Source organism: Onychomys torridus, chromosome 18 (genome assembly GCF_903995425.1).
Source record: "Onychomys torridus chromosome 18, mOncTor1.1, whole genome shotgun sequence".
Lineage (NCBI taxonomy): Eukaryota > Metazoa > Chordata > Mammalia > Rodentia > Cricetidae > Onychomys > Onychomys torridus.
Window position 1 is genome coordinate 35,292,724 of NC_050460.1, and position 15,612 is coordinate 35,308,335.

The 15,612-nt window shown below is 43.7% G+C and overlaps 1 protein-coding gene across 1 annotated transcript in view; it reads left to right on the top strand.

Annotated features, from left to right (window-relative positions):
- The first annotated feature begins 6,660 nt into the window (after window positions 1-6,660).
- Il1rl2 (interleukin 1 receptor like 2) overlaps window positions 6,661-15,612 on the top strand; it is a 40,110-nt gene continuing 31,158 nt past the window's right edge. The window contains exons 1-4 of the mRNA XM_036167125.1: window positions 6,661-6,717; window positions 7,424-7,493; window positions 8,275-8,509; window positions 9,830-10,025. Coding sequence (XP_036023018.1) covers window positions 7,430-7,493; window positions 8,275-8,509; window positions 9,830-10,025 — 495 coding nt within the window. The 5' untranslated portion in view covers window positions 6,661-6,717; window positions 7,424-7,429. The remainder of the gene's footprint in view (window positions 6,718-7,423; window positions 7,494-8,274; window positions 8,510-9,829; window positions 10,026-15,612) is intronic.

A 15,612-nucleotide genomic window follows, 5' to 3' on the forward strand; every position in this document is an offset into this window, starting at 1 on the left:
TGATTTGAAACTACCTGGCTGAGGCTACACCTTCAGGAGTCAGCACACTCAGTGGAGATCTTGAGGTGCTTTCTCAAGGCATCCACGGAGAGTTCAAAAGGGCCAGTGTTGTCCCACCTATAGTCAGGCTGGCTATGTGACTGACAGTCCATTTCCTGAAGGCAACAAGAGCAGCAAGATTAGCTGTAGCAAATTAGGTCGTCAGATCACCTCATCCTAAGTATCTTTACTCATTTACAGAAAACTTACCAGGAGTGCTTACAATGTTTACAATAAGATTTTAAGGAATCCAGCATTAACACCAATAGCAAATTTTTAACATTTTTCAATGGCGCTTTCACAATATTTAACACCTGTCCAGTGCCGAAGTGAGCAGTGGGCTCCCCTTACCCATCTATGCATGATAAAATGTCTTATCCTTCACTGAATTATTTTGACTGCAACCTTTGAAGTAAGTTTTCTCAGAGGTTATAGGTTAAGTGCTCATTATAGGCATAGAGAAATTAGGTGGCATTATTGTGAGTGGAAGGAGAAGACTCCATCCTAGAATGCTTGTCTAGCATGCCCTCTCTTCTCTCCCACCCAAGACATCAAAAGCTGAGAGGGAAAAGCCAGTAGGCAGTGGCTATGGCAATTCATTTGTTTTTTTTTTTCTTCTCTCATTATTACATCCTGACCAGTTTCCTCTCTCTTCCGTCCTCTCAGCCCCTTCCTGGATACCTCCCTTCTCCCCTACATGCACTTCTCCTTTTCCCTTCAGAGATAAGCCAGCCTCCCAGGGATATCAACTAAATATGGCATAGCAGGTTACAATAAGATTAGGCACATACTTTATATTGAAGCTGGACGAAGCGACCCAGTAGGAGGAAAAGGGTCCCCAGAGCAGGCAAAAGAGACAGAGACAGCCCCCCTCCCACTGTTAGGAGTCCCACAGGAACTTCAAGCTAGACAACTATAACATATATGCAGAGGATCTAGGTCAGACCCGTATAGGCTCCCTGATTGTCAGTTCAGTTTCTGTGAGCTCCTAGGAGCCCTGGTTAGTCTGTGGGCCTTGTTCTCCTGGTGTCCTTGACCCCTCTGTCTCCTACAATTCTTCCTCTCCCTCTTCCATGGGATTTCCTGAGCTCAGCCTCATGTTTAACTGTGGGTCTCTGCATCTGCACCCATCAGTTGCTGGATGAAGCCTCTCTGATGACAATTGTGCTAGGCTCCAATCTATGAGTTATGAGTTTAGCAGATTAGGAATCACGTCATTGGTTTTTTTTTTTTTTTTGGCCAGTCATGTTTGTTTCTATACTAAGCTCTCTGGGCTATTCAGCAGCTAGTTGCTGGCCATCCAGGCAGTGTCAGGGGTAGACTCCCTCTCAAGTTAGGTCATTGTTTGGCCACTCTCAAGTTCTGCGCCACCTTCACTCCAGCACATCTGGCAGGCAGGACAGATTGTAGGTAGAAGGCTTGGTGGCTGGGTTGGTGTCCCGGTCCTCAAGTGGAAGCCTTGCCTGGTTACAGAAGATGGCCAGTTCATTCAGGCTCTGTGTCCCCCATTACTAGAAATTTGCTCTAGGGGCACCCTCGGAGATTCCAGGGAGTTTCCATTGCACTAGGTGTCTACCTCATCCCCCAAGTGTCCCCTCCCCCATTTCCAGTTGTCTCTCCCAGTACTCTGTTCCTCCATCCCTCCCCTGACTCCAGCTCCTTCTCATCCCCACCTGTCTCCAGTCTACCAGAGATGATGAAGATAAGAATAATTAGTAACTAACCAAATAAAAGTTAAACATGAAAGGCTGAAAGTCAAGGACTAACTCCTAAAAGTTATCCTCTGACTTCCAAATGTGTGCCATGTCATTTGTACACCTGCACACACACACACACACACACACACACACACACACACACACACACACACACATCCACATTCACATACATACAAAAACTTAGCCCACATCTTTGTTCGTGCTAATATACTTGAAGAATGCGCTCTAAGTGGTCATTAAGGGCTGCCAAATGGATGGCTTTTCTGTTTTTGTTGGCTCTCTAGATCCCTCCCCGCTCAGTTTTTAAATACACACAGCCTAAATGATAAAAACATCCTTCTGAAAATAACTTTGGTCCCCTCCCTGATGATTTACTTGGCGTGACTGCACAGGACATGGGTTTTTCAGGTTCTTGGCTGACTACACTCCCCCAGAGACATTGCACAACACTTTCACATGCAGGGCAGCAGTGGAATTGAGTACTCAACTGGGCATCATTGCAAATTTGGTGGTCAAAAACAATATCCTTTGAAATGAGTATTTCTTTAGTTAAGTATTAATGTGTCTAAAAACTGCAGTTAGACGTACCTGGCCTTTGGGACAGCCTTTGCTCACAGTTCATGCCAGCCCTCATCAGTGAGCAATCATGCTGAGACAGGAGGCAGGTGCCCTAACCACCCACTTTCTCCAGATGGCATTGATGCGGCACCGATATGAGCCCTTTCATTTTTGATATGGAAATATATCATGGCTGGTTTGAAAACATGGCCCAGGAGCAGCCAGAGTAAGAAAGGATTTGGGGTGTTAATGGTAGTGCTGGGTGGAACCAAAATATGCCATCAGCTTGTGGATCCTGTGACTATGAGCCTCACCTGCAGAGTGCTAGGAAAGATGGCTCCCTGTTGTCCAGGCTTGAAGGACCAGGAGCCATCAATAAAAGGTGAGGGTCCTGAAGACTTGTCTGCACCTCTGACTTTGGTTTCTTGTTCTGGAAAGGAGGGTCATCGAGGAATCCCAGCAAAGTTAGATACACAGCTATCAGACAAACTAGGTTCCTCTTTCTACAGACCTAGAGTACCGAACAAGAGTTCCCAACTGAAAGCCACACAGCCAGGCTTCCTTTTTCTGCAGGGGGAAGTGATCTGCTTACAGGACTTTACTTTGGAGTGCGATGTCTTGGAGGCAGTGGATTCCTTCAAGCACAAGCTGAAGAACTTGTGAATGTGTGCCTGCATGGGTGTGAGTGTAAATATAACACAGAATCCATTAAACTCTATGGTGGTGGTTATTAGACCAGGCAGTGCCCCATCTAGAATCAGGTATTTGCCACTCTACCCGGCAGATGTCCAGACTTTAGTTTCTACTCCATTGTGTGGTTTGCTGCTCTCTAAATTTCATATAAGTTAGACTGATATGAGAAAGAGCTGAGACATTGGTTCAGACCCAAACTGTGTCTCCAGATATTAATCTCCACTGTCATGGGTAAACCCCAGCCATGTCACCTATTTCATAGGCTGTGTAGGAGTCGCCTGACTGGGGCCCTGTAACCCTACCTCCTAAGAGTTTTTCCCAAGGGATTTTCTTGGTTTATTGGGGTGCAGGTTTGGAAAACGTACTCTATAAGTGAGCAAACCAATGTCACAAGCATACAGGTCCAAAAAAGACCCCAATAAGGGAGCATCTTCCTTGGGTATATATTGATAGATAGTTTGTCTGACTGCTCAACTGAGGCTTTCCTGGAGGCCCTGATGCATGGAGAAAGAACATAGCTCCTTCTCTAAGCCAGGAATCTACTTGGTTGAGCCAGTAGTGGCCTGAGGCTAGTGCCCTGGGGGAGCTGTGGCTTCAGAGCCTGAGAACCCAACTCCTCCCACTGTTTGGGGCTATTGCTTATCAATCTCAAGGCCACTCTGAGCTTGGTCTGTTCTTGAGATACCCTGTGTTCCCCTTGTGAACATTGTTTGATTAGCTTCCTGCTGACCTTGTCCCACTGTATGGTAGCTCCTTCTGACCACCCCATTTCTCCCTGGGAAAAGTATATAAGATGCTGCACTTTTTAATAAGCTTGTGTGGCATAAGGTGTAGCTTGTACAAACTTCCTGATCCCAAACTTTCTTATCTTCTAGCCTTTTTATTTTCTGATATTGTGGTCCTCTCTCTCAGGACCTTGTTACTGAAGAACGACCTGCTTGCTGGTCTAGGTCCCAACCCCCACCACCAGTGTCCCAGGGGAACACACTATCCCGATGTTTATTTAGTAGCATATACCGACTTTGCCTGGTTTTGAATATGATGTCTACCCCTTTCCTTCCTCAGATTGTCCCCTACCCCACACCATACCATTCCTTCCCAACTTCAAGTATTCTTTGTTTTCAAAACCCACAGAGTCCACTTAGTGGTCTCTTTTGGTGGTCTTTAGTGGTAAAGATCACATTGAAACAATGAGTTTGAGATTATACTTTCCCGATGTAAGTATTCTAACATCTTTTAATTTTATCTATAATAAACTCAGTCATTCTACTGTTGTTCTCTGGCCCCATGTGATCTTGCCCCATCTCCTTCCATACCCCTTCTTTGCTGTGGTGACCACATTACATTCATTCCAGTTTTGTTGGAATTCTCCAAACTCTGTCCTTTAGAGATTTTGTACTGATTTTTCATTCTCCAGGAGAGCTCTCCCCGGCAGGGGAGACAGCTCAGCTGTTGCAGAAGACCAGTTTGGTTCCCAGAACTTCTATCAGGTAGCTTACTACCCCTTGTAATTCCAACCCCAAGGGATCTGACATCCTCTCCTGGACCCATGATTACTTGCACTCACATGCACGATTAAAATAATAAAAACAAACCTTAATAAAGAAAAGGAGAACTCTTCTCCTAATTGTGTCCCTACTGGGCTCCAGGCCACTGCTCAGGAGCAAGGCTGTGACTATGACACCCTTCCTATCCTCTCATTGGATTTTCTATCTTATGTGCTTCTTAATTGTTGACTATCCTTCAGAACTGGATTTACCAGAAAACAATGACTGCATGCTTTCGAAGAGTCCATCTCTCTAAATCTGTTTCCAGCACTCAGCGTGTCATCGGGCACATTGGGAATGCATTTAATGTTTGGCAGGAACACCGGGCAATGGAATCCTTCTCTGGAGGATGCTACCATGGAAACAATTAGAGGTCTGCCAATGCAGATGAAGACACACTCATTTAATAATCTGGGAACTGCTCTCAAACATGCAAGAGGACATTGCCAGGCTGACACAGCAACACTCTTTACAATGAATAGCAAAATGGAAAAAGTTGGAACAACCACAACAGCCAAAGGAGAGGGACCTGTAGGTTGCACACACTCATACAATTGTATGCTATGTAACAGCATGCCTGTGTGAAGAAGGACGACACCTCGAATGTTTAAATCCCACAACTATAATGCTTCTATGAAGAAGACAGTTATATAGGCATACAATTTTATACAATGACTAAGGAAGCCTACTTAAGAATACCTTATATTGCTTACAGAACTCTCTCTCTCTCTCTCTCTCTCTCTCTCTCTCTCTCTCTCACACACACACACACACACACACACACACGCACACACACACACACGCACGCACACACACACACACACACACACACACACACGCGCACACACACACACACACACACACACACACACACACACACACACACAGTGGGGAGGAGGGGAGAATAAGCACCTAATTTAAGATGAGAGTTTGGGCACGGAGGATAGTTACAGGAAGCCGGGGAGAAGATTCCTTCCTTGTTTGCTGCTTACATGACACAACTTGCTTGGAATTACGTTGCCCTTGACAACCGCATGGCACACACTTAACCGGAAAGACATGAAAGTGAAAAGCAGAGTGGACGAGGGAAGAGACTGAATTCAGAAAGTCCTACCAAAGCAGGCTTTCTTCTGGCCATCACAAACAAAGCTAAAGTTGTTCTTTGGACCTCTGCAAGTTTGCGTTCATCTCCTTCCTACCTGCTGTTCTGGGAGATTTTGCAGCCAAACGTTATAGTTTCTCATTTTCATTTTTAAAACTTTAATCAGTTCTGTGTTAATTGTTTACATTACAGGTATTCGGTTTATACTGATCAAATCTGGCCTCCCCTTACCGGTTTCTCCCACATTTGAGTTTTCTTTTTATTGAAATTCCATACTGGCAGGACCTGTAGCATCTATTTCTTAGACTGTTTCTTATTTTGCTTCACATCATGTTGTTTATTGAAAAGCTCACAATCCTCAAATCTGTTCTGTATCCCAAGCCCAATGATTGATTCTTCAGGAGTCAAAAAACTTATCCGACACGGAGATCATCCTGGAAGTGTAAGGTTTGGGTCCAGAGTACTTCTGGTAAGGCAGGATGTATGACACCTGTCCGTCCACCTTAACTTCGTGAACCTGGGACAGCTCACAGACAAGCCTGACGCTGTGGTTGTTTTGAAAGTCTCACTGTCCCTAATTCCACAAAGAGCACTAGGAAAGCCTGGCTAAGAAGGTGGTGGGCTGATTGCACTGATGTCTTTCTCCTCTTATCGGTGCCCAATGGGGTGGGGGTTGGAGGGTCTCCGCTGTCTCAGGACAACAGGTCTGGGTGAGCAGCGCTTTAAGGCGAGTTTAGACCGGAGCGGTTCTCAACCTGTAGGACATCTGCTTTACAGATCTAGCGTGACGACAGAGGGTTAATGCCTTCCCGCAGAAGCCATGGGGAATGGCTTCTTCCACTTCTGGGATAGTCCATATTAGGGCAGTGCTGGGCATGTAAGAACCACTCTAATAGAGCTGGAAAGGAAAGGAACTTAAAAAAAAAAAAAAAAAGCGATAATCTGAAGCAGATTTAAGCCGGCATTCCCGATAGATGAACATGTTAGCTTGGAATCAGGCAAAAAGGACTGAACGTCTCTCTGGGGCTAGGTTCTTTCTGTCCTGCTCCACTTGGGAAAGGTGAGTCTGCTCCGCCCGCGGCAGAGAGGCGATGCCCAGGCTGCGGAATGCGGTGACTGACGGGGATCCGGTCCCTGGCGGGGTTCCCGCTCTGGCCCACGAGACCCCGCGCTCTGCGATCCCATAGGCAGGTGGAATCTCTCCTCCCCAACCCCCCGCCTCGCTACCCCTGCCCCGGGCAGCATCGACGCTAGGGAAGGGCAGAAGGGGAGTTAGCGATCTCACTGGGGTGGCTTGGCGACTGTTCCTGCCCTGGCGTGTAGCCCGAACGTGAGTTGGGGTTTTCAGGCTCGGGTCATTCTCTCCGCCTCCTGCCCGCCCTTCCCAGGATGTACCTGGGACCACTGCTCAGCTAGGCAGAGTCTGATGTTTCCCGGGAAGTTCAGCTAACCCAGGCGGATCTCAGGCGCACGCTGGGCGGATCCGCTCTGGCTGCGGTGGGATCGCTCTAAGTGGCAGAAATATATGCCACTATATCTGCCCCCTGTCCCCCAAACTCCCCTACTGGTCCTCTCCACAGGCCAGTCTGAGTTTCCTGGCTTCTGAGGATCTGGCACAGTAAAGTGGCGTGGAATAAGGGTGGGAACAGGCCAGCTTTGGAATGGTGAGGCCACCATGGAGGACTGGGTTCTCAGAAGTCTGAGCCTTGATGCCTGTGGGAAGGGGCATCCAGTCCAGCTGCACCTCTTTCTTTTTCCTTCTGTAGCTCAAAATGGGGATGTTGCCCTTGCTGCTTTGCGGGGTGTCTTTCGCCCTTCCACTTTTTGTGACAGCAGGTACGTTTGTTTGGGTCCCAGAGGCCTGTCACTTTGCGGGGGGGGGCATCCTTTATTACCCGTCTCCAGGCCTCTGACTTAACCTTCAAGGCCTCAACTAAGCCCCAGCCTTGCTTATCACTCTTGCCCCCCAGATGATCTGGTAGGCAGAGTCCAAGACAAGGGGAAATAGAAAAATTTCATTCCCAAGTTCTTGGGGGCTCAATCCCAAATGTCATCTTGGAAGTTAGGAGTAATTTAGGTGATATGGAGAAGTCCAGATGCTCGTGGACTCAATTCCAGTGCTTAAATGGCTGGATTACTAGTGGCGTCTGTTTTGTATAACGGGTTATTTTATGGTCCAAAGCTACCAGAGACAGAATGAATTTCTAAGAAAAACTAACTTGGTAGAAATGCGCTTTAAAAGGAAGGCCTCTTTAAAACCATCCACTGTGGCATGAGGATGCCTTTAATTCAAGGCAGTAATGGACTGCAAGTCCGGAAAGAACAGATGACCAGGATGGGTTGGTGCTGAGGAGTAAGTCAGAGAACTAAGGACAGAAGATTAGAAGAATAAAGGCAAAAGGGAGTGGTGGTTTCGTGGAGGGGCCTGTGTCCACGATACGTTTGAAGGCCTTGGCATTATGCTTCTAAACGACTGGGTTAGTTTTGGGAAACTCCCAAATAAAAATTCACGTTGCCCAGAACAAGATGTTTTCTAAAATGAGTAATGACACCAGTTTTTTTTTTTTTTTTTTTTTTTTTTTTGTCACGGTTCTTGTCCTTTCCTTTCCTTCCCTAGGGACGTGTAAAGATGCTGATATGCACTATGAGATCATTTCAGAGGGCCAGCCTTTTGCTTTCAATTGCTCATATCCTCCAGCAACAAACGGGGCAGTCAATCTGACATGGTACAAAACACCCAACCAAAGTCCACTCTCCAATAACAGACAGCTTAGAAATCACCAGGACCGGACCTGGATTTTGTTTCTTCCCTTGGCAAAGGGGGACTCGGGCATCTACCAGTGTGTTATAAGGTAAGTTCATTTAAAGGAGAACCAATCCACACACTTCCCTCTTCATTTCTATATACATCTTTGAAGGAAATGGGTACTATTAACCTTGGTTTTTGAGATATGTTACATAGCCTAGACCAGTTTCCGTCTTACCCAAGCCCCTGAAGTACTAAATGACAGGTATGAGCCACCACAACCAGCAAGGATGTGTGTTGAGGCAAAGCGCATTGAGTCAACATTTCAGGATGGCCTTAAATGGTTATGAGGTGACTTCCAGCGAGCACATTTGAGAGCAGAACTGATTTATGAATCAGTTTTGGAGCACAAGTTGCATCCTTTTCATTGAGATGTTGTTTCAGCCAAGACCAGCTTACAAGGTATGCTGATATCAGTATTATCGCTGCCATTTTCTCAGAATATCGAAAGGTTTTTGACCACTGGTTGATCTAGATCAAAGCGAGCCTCCTTCAAAAGGTTTTCATAAGGCACCTGCTTAAAGCCGGCATTGAAAAGGTAGCCAGCCTAGGAGATGTTCTAGAGTCTACATGAGCCCCTGTGCCAGACGTAATCCCATTGAGTGACAGTGGCCTTTTGAGCTATTTCTGTGAAAGGCAGTTGATCTTGGAGAGAACTATAGTCAATTGGAAGCACATGCCCCACCAAAGGTGCTCTTTTTGCTCATATATTCTCTGTTTGTCTGTCTGTCTGTCTGTTCGTCTGTCTCTCCTCCCTCTCCCTCCCTTTCCTTTTCAGTTTGTAAAGCTTTTCAAGATTTCGGTAAAACCCACCTGTAAATCACGTTTGGCTAGGGAGGTCTAATTCTGTGACTTCCCACCCTAACTTGACTGACAACAACGATATTGTGCGATCTCTCCAAACCTTGCCTTTCCCACCTGTAGAATGGGCGTGTCCCGTGTACCTTTAATCTTTATTAATCTGGAGCAGCTCTGGGTCTTTGGTTTTCACACCACCCACATTTTTAAGGAATACAGAGAGTCATTTCACATTTCACCTCTGACTTGTCAGTTACTTCTTCAGGAGTAAGTATAGGTGGCTTTTGCGGCTGTGACAAATCCAGTGCAAACACTGTCTAGTCTCTTCAGAGAAACAGTGCCAGTGTTCATTGGCCCCTCCTGGGCCGTACTGAATGAGATGCCACTGTCTCCACTGTACAAATACCTCTTCTCCTTGGGTGATGCATGGTTTGTGGGCTGCTTGTTATTTCCTATGAGGCACAGGATCTGTACAATGTCTAGAAAAGAATTAGGAAAGGTGTGAAAATGGCGTATTGAATTCTGGGACTTTGCAAGCATTCACTGGGCTCAACCTGTTTTCTTACAGGGATGCCCACAGCTGTTACCGAATAGCTGTAAACCTGACTGTTTTTAGAAAGCAGTGGTGTGATTCTTCCACGGAGAGCCCTACAGATTCATCGGATGAGTATCAACAAACCTTACCCCTGGGAAAATCAGGCAGTCTGATGTGTCATCTGTACTTCCCAGACAGTTGCATCTTGGATTCAATAAAGTGGTATAAGGTAACAACCAAGAAGCAACAACATAAAAAACTCTATTGATACTATTTTCTCCTCTTCCATAAAACATACTTTCTTTTCGAGGGAAAATTAAGTCCTTCAGGGCAAATTTGGTATTTTGTCTGTCTAAGACAACAAGTGGTAATGACCCTGATAATTACTTTAAACTTATGGTTGTTATTGTTTTGCAATATTGTATTTTCTCTATACTCACGATTATCCATATTTTCAGGCTTTTGCTATCTTTTTTCACTCACATTGATTTGTTTGAGTGACTGCGATGTCCCGATGCTATAAAAACTAGGAATTATACGAAGTCACGCCTGAGAAAGACCCCTGCCATCCGTGTTCTGTGTTACTTGCCAAACATTGCCCCCAGCCGGTGGCTGCCACTATCAATTCTGGTCGCAGCCTCATATAACGCTGTATTTGGAAGTCAACGTCTGTGTCTTAGCCGGTCCCCTTGAAATGTGAACAGTTTCTCATGCTTGTCTTTCCTCATCTCGTTTTCACTGCAACCTTGGCTTTGTCTTGACAGAAGAGCCACAGTTTAACGCTGGATCTCGGGTCCCTCTGCTTGCTTCCTAGTCCCCACTCCAACCACTTAGGTTGTGAGTTTCCTTTATGGGTTTTTCATTGTCAGGTCCCCTCCCCTCATTTGTTCTGTGATGACAGGATTACTCACATGTCTTCCTTTTTTCTTTGCTGAGTTCTGGTAGGATTTTGTTTCCTAAGAAATGGAACATTTCACGCAAAGTTTCACCTCTACTGGCAAATTGTCTACTAACTCTTTTCTCTATTGTCTGCTTCAGAGTGTAGTCCTCGTTCCAGGGTAGGGTATCACTCCCACCCTCTCTCTTTCCCTGACCTGGTGCAACTACCTTCCCATGCGAGGTCATTCAGAACAAAGCCTTTTGTCCTTCGGAAAGCTCACCTGTGGCATGCTTCATCTTCACTTATGTTCGTTGGCTCCCGACGTGAAATGTGGAAATCAATGTCCTTACACCTGTCTTAGGCATATTTGACAGTGTGACATTCTCAACATGACAAAGGCGCAAATCAGTAATTCATTCTGCTTCACTGATGTCAAAAATTGCTTCCAAAGTTTTATATCAAATTGACTCACTAGGCCTGTAGGCGATTCCTTGTAAGGTTAGGATAACTTTGTCTGTAATTACAGTTTTGCTGCCTGGCCCACAGTCAGGACAAATCTCTCTCACCCGCCAGGCCCATAGACGCTCAGAACCAACCAAGTAAACACACAGAAACTTATATTGCTTACAAACTGTATGGCCGTGGCAGGCTTCTTGTTATCTAATTCTTCCATCTTAAATTAACCCATTTCTGTTAGTCTGTACTTTGCCACATGGCTTGTGGCTTACTGGTGTCTTTACATGTTGCTTCTCCTGGCAGCGGCTGGCAGTGTCTCTCCCCCAGCCTTCCACTTCCCAGAATTCTCTTTTCTCTTGTCCCGCCTATATTTCCTGCCTGGCCACTGGCCAAACAGCATTTTATTTATACAGAGCAATATCCACAGCATTCGTCTGTAAACTTTAATTTTCAAAAATCAGTTTGATTCAGGAAGCAGAGGCAACTTTGTGAGTTCAAGGTCAGCCTGGTCTTTATGAAGAGTTCCGGGCTATATAGAGAGATCCTGTTGGGAAAAAAAAAAAAAAAAAATCAATTTGGTGAGCATGAAATGCTGCCTTGTAGTTTTTATTTTAGTTTTTTTTCTCTTAATTATAAATGGGATCGACCATTTGTTGAGTTTATTGCCTATTTTTGAATCCTCTTCAGGTCTGCCTATGTCTTTTGCTGTATTTCTTAATTTTTCTTATCGTTTTATTGTAACTTATAGCAGATTTTACACATTTCTTTGTCTCGGGAAACAAATGACATGCATTAAAGTATTTTCATTGAAGCTTAAAATATGTGTAGAAAATAGGTGAATGACATACAGCTAGACATATGATGACGGGTTGTCAGAAAGTAAATGCATCTTTAATTGCCCTTACCACCAAGGTCAAGATTAACTACTACCATTAGCTCCAAAGACTGCCTCTGTTGCCTTGAAAAGCCAAACCAAAATATGCCTTCCTCATTCCCAGGACCACCACTTTCTTAATTTAGACTCCTACGTTCCAATGTGTCTGTATCTGACAGCACAGGGTGTGATTAATCTGAGTTTCCTTCCTCTCCCTTCATCCCTCAGTGCTCGGAATGAAACCCAGGGCCTTGCACGTTCAAGACAAGGGCTTTGCTACTCAGCTCCCTGCAGCCTCGCTCTTTGTAACATTTGCTTTTCAGGTGACAGACTATATCCTATTCTGTCTTGACTACATTTCCTGATGAATGATAGTGTTTGTCCCTCTTGAGTTTGATTGTTGTAATTAAATATGAGTGTGGTGTGGTGGTGTGTGTTCATGTACTTGCTATGACATGCGTGTTAAGACAGCTTGTGGGGCTCAGTTCTTACCCCTTTACCATGTGGGTCCTGAGGATTGAACTCATGTCCTTAGATTTGAATGCAAGCACTTTAATGATAAGCCTTATCATCAGTCCTTCATTGAGTTTTTTCTTTTAAGTGCATAGTGTTAGCTGGGCCCACCCCCAGTGACCGACCTCCTCCAACAAGGCCACACCTCCTAATCTTTCCCAAATAATTCTGTGGACTGGGGATCATACATTCAAGCCTATGAGCTTATAGGGGCTTTTCCATTTAAACACCACAAATGACAAGATCACTTTGGGGATCTTACATTCATCTTCCATTCCTGGAATCCCTCTGCATGGTGTGTACACACTGTTAACATTTAACTTGCTAGATTTTTTTTTTTTTTTAATTTAGCTTTCGTATCATGAATGTTCTGGGATCTTGTTTCCTGTGCTATATCTATGTCACATTTTCACACATGGGCAGTAAATAAAGCGAAACTTCAGTTTTCTTTACTCTAGAAATGTTTCAGATTTTTAGAAGAAACTAGAAAGTAATAAACCCATTAGCTCTCCTATTACATACATAAAGACCTGAGTAGTGACATCACCCAGGACGTGGACGGACATTCTCTGAGGACAAGGTTCATTGTCCTATGCAGTTGTCTTTAAGAGCTAAAGAACTATTCATCTTACCCGGTTCTATTTGTGACAGAGTTGATAGGGTGTGCTCATTTAGAAATTTTGATTTTGATACACTAAGATGATACTATTAAAATATACTTCTATTTTCTTTTTAATGTCCATAGGATTTAGTTTCCAGTGTCTTTCAGCTCCACTTTCTTCTTTTCTTTAGTTCATTACTCTGCCCGGAGTTTGTCAATTTTAGAGATGTCTTCAAGGCTCTGACTGCAGACCTCATAAATCTTCTCTTAATTTGTTCTTTTTTTTTTTTTTTTTGCTCCATCAATCTCTGTTCTTGTCTAGTTCTCCCCACTACTTTATCTGATTTTTGGTTTTAATTTGTCATTATTTTGTGAACATTGTGAGACAGACTTTTCTGGAAGCCCAAGTTTCTAATATATAGATTTAATGTTGTGGCTCCCTTTGAAATGGCATCTTGGTTGACTTCTGCAGGTTTTAACCTATCATTCTCAAATTATTCCGATTTTCCTTGTGACATCTTCTTTGATTCTGGATGTTTCTGAAGGGTTGCTTTATTTAGAAGTGTCTCAATGTCTGGGTATTCTGTAAGGTAACATTTCTGATTGTGTCATAAAGTAGCATGACGGACAGCACGTTCTAAGAAATTTCAGAACTCTGAAATCTGAGGCTGGCTTTTTGGACCAGCCTATGTTCAACTTCTGTCACTGTTTCTTGTGTATGGAAGAGATGGCAAACACTGACATTCAGGCTTGTGGACTGCGTCATGCAAGTCAGCAGGTGCATCCTTCCCCATTCTCTTTTAGTTTAACTGAGACTTGTTAACACAACTTAGTGTGATTATTGATTCTGCAATACTTCTGACTTTATCAGTGTTTGCATTATACTTTTGAGATGTTATTTCCGGGAATATTTCAAGCTACTTTGGCTTCCTGCTGCATTGAGCTTCTGAGGGTTGCCTTTTTCTTTTTTTCTTGAAGTTTACCTCCCTTTGGTCCTAATACCACAACACCAGCTTTCTTGTGGTAGCTGGTGGGATACCGACTCTCCTTTCCTATATTTTTACTTTTAACCTTCTGTATTTATGTACTCTTAGGGCATGTTTATTTTAAGAGGCAGGTGTCTGGGCCTTTAAAAGGTCTAGATTTTTAGTCCTCAGATTTTCTGGGATTCCTGATGGTGGTTTTCATTCATCATTCTGGTTCTAAAATTATTCCCTTTCTTTTTCTTACTTTTTAAAAATCAAGCACTTATCGTTCTTCTTTATTTTTATGAATTTCATAGTGGACATCTTCAACAATTTTTGGCTGGTTACTCCATCCCCAGTCAGCCCTCAATTATTGACACTTGATATGAAATAGTATTTTATCACCTTCTGAAGAAATGGAAGACTGTCATGTTTTAAACCCTCCCTAAAAGGTTTTTTTGGCTTACACGCTATTGTAGCTGCTGGTTTTAATTTCCTGATAATTTAAACACCAAAAGACATTCTTGCTATAACTAATCAGTATTCTTTTAGAATTTCCCCAAACATAGAACTTTCTTTTCATCTATAGTCTAATCAATATCTCTGAGCTTGTGCATGGAATCGTTTTTTAAAGATTTCTTTATTTTCAGTTTACGTGTGTCAGTGTTTTGACTGACTGTAAGGTATCCCACATGCAGTGCCCACAGAGACCAGGAGAGGGCATCAGATCCCCTGGAACTGGGGTTACAAATGATTGTGTGTTCAGCTGTGGGAGCTGGAGGCTGAACCAGGTCCCCTGAAAGAGAAAGAAGAGCTCTTAACCCTTACACAGGGCCATCTCTGCAGCTCCTGGAATGACTATGTGTAATATATGTGTCCAACTAACATCACTCATGTATTTTCTGAGTGTGAATTATCATTTTCTGAAGATGTTCTTATTTTAATTTTTTTGGTGCGCTATTCTTTATTCGTGGCTAGGTGTTTATTTTCACTCTGCAGTTTGAAAATATTATTCAATGGTTTATGATTTCCAGCACTTTTCACGCTCCATGGACAGGGTCACCTTTCTTATTCTTGTCTTCCTGCCCTTTTTGAAGATGATAGGCCTCAATCTCTGAAATCCTTGAAAATACTCCCCTCAACTTTGCAGTTTAGTAGTGTGGCTCCAGTGAGTTGAGACAGAGACTCCTCATCTATTCTGCACAGGCCTTTTGAAATGATAGCTTATCATGTATTTCCTCCATTATTCCTTAGTTACTACTTCCTTCGGTATATTCTTATTGTCTCCTTGGGAACTCTAATGAACTATATATTCCATCTGTTTTTTTAATGCGATTTCTACATCTCACATGCATTTTCCTGTTCTCAGTTACTTTGTGTGCATGTGCCTTAGTGGGTACCTCTTCCTTGCATGCTTTCCAACATACTCCTTTTTTTCTCAGGTGTGTAAAACCTTCCATGAAATTCACCAGTTCACTTAAGTGTAGCTATGGTAATATTCAAGTCTCTATATAACTCTTTTACTTT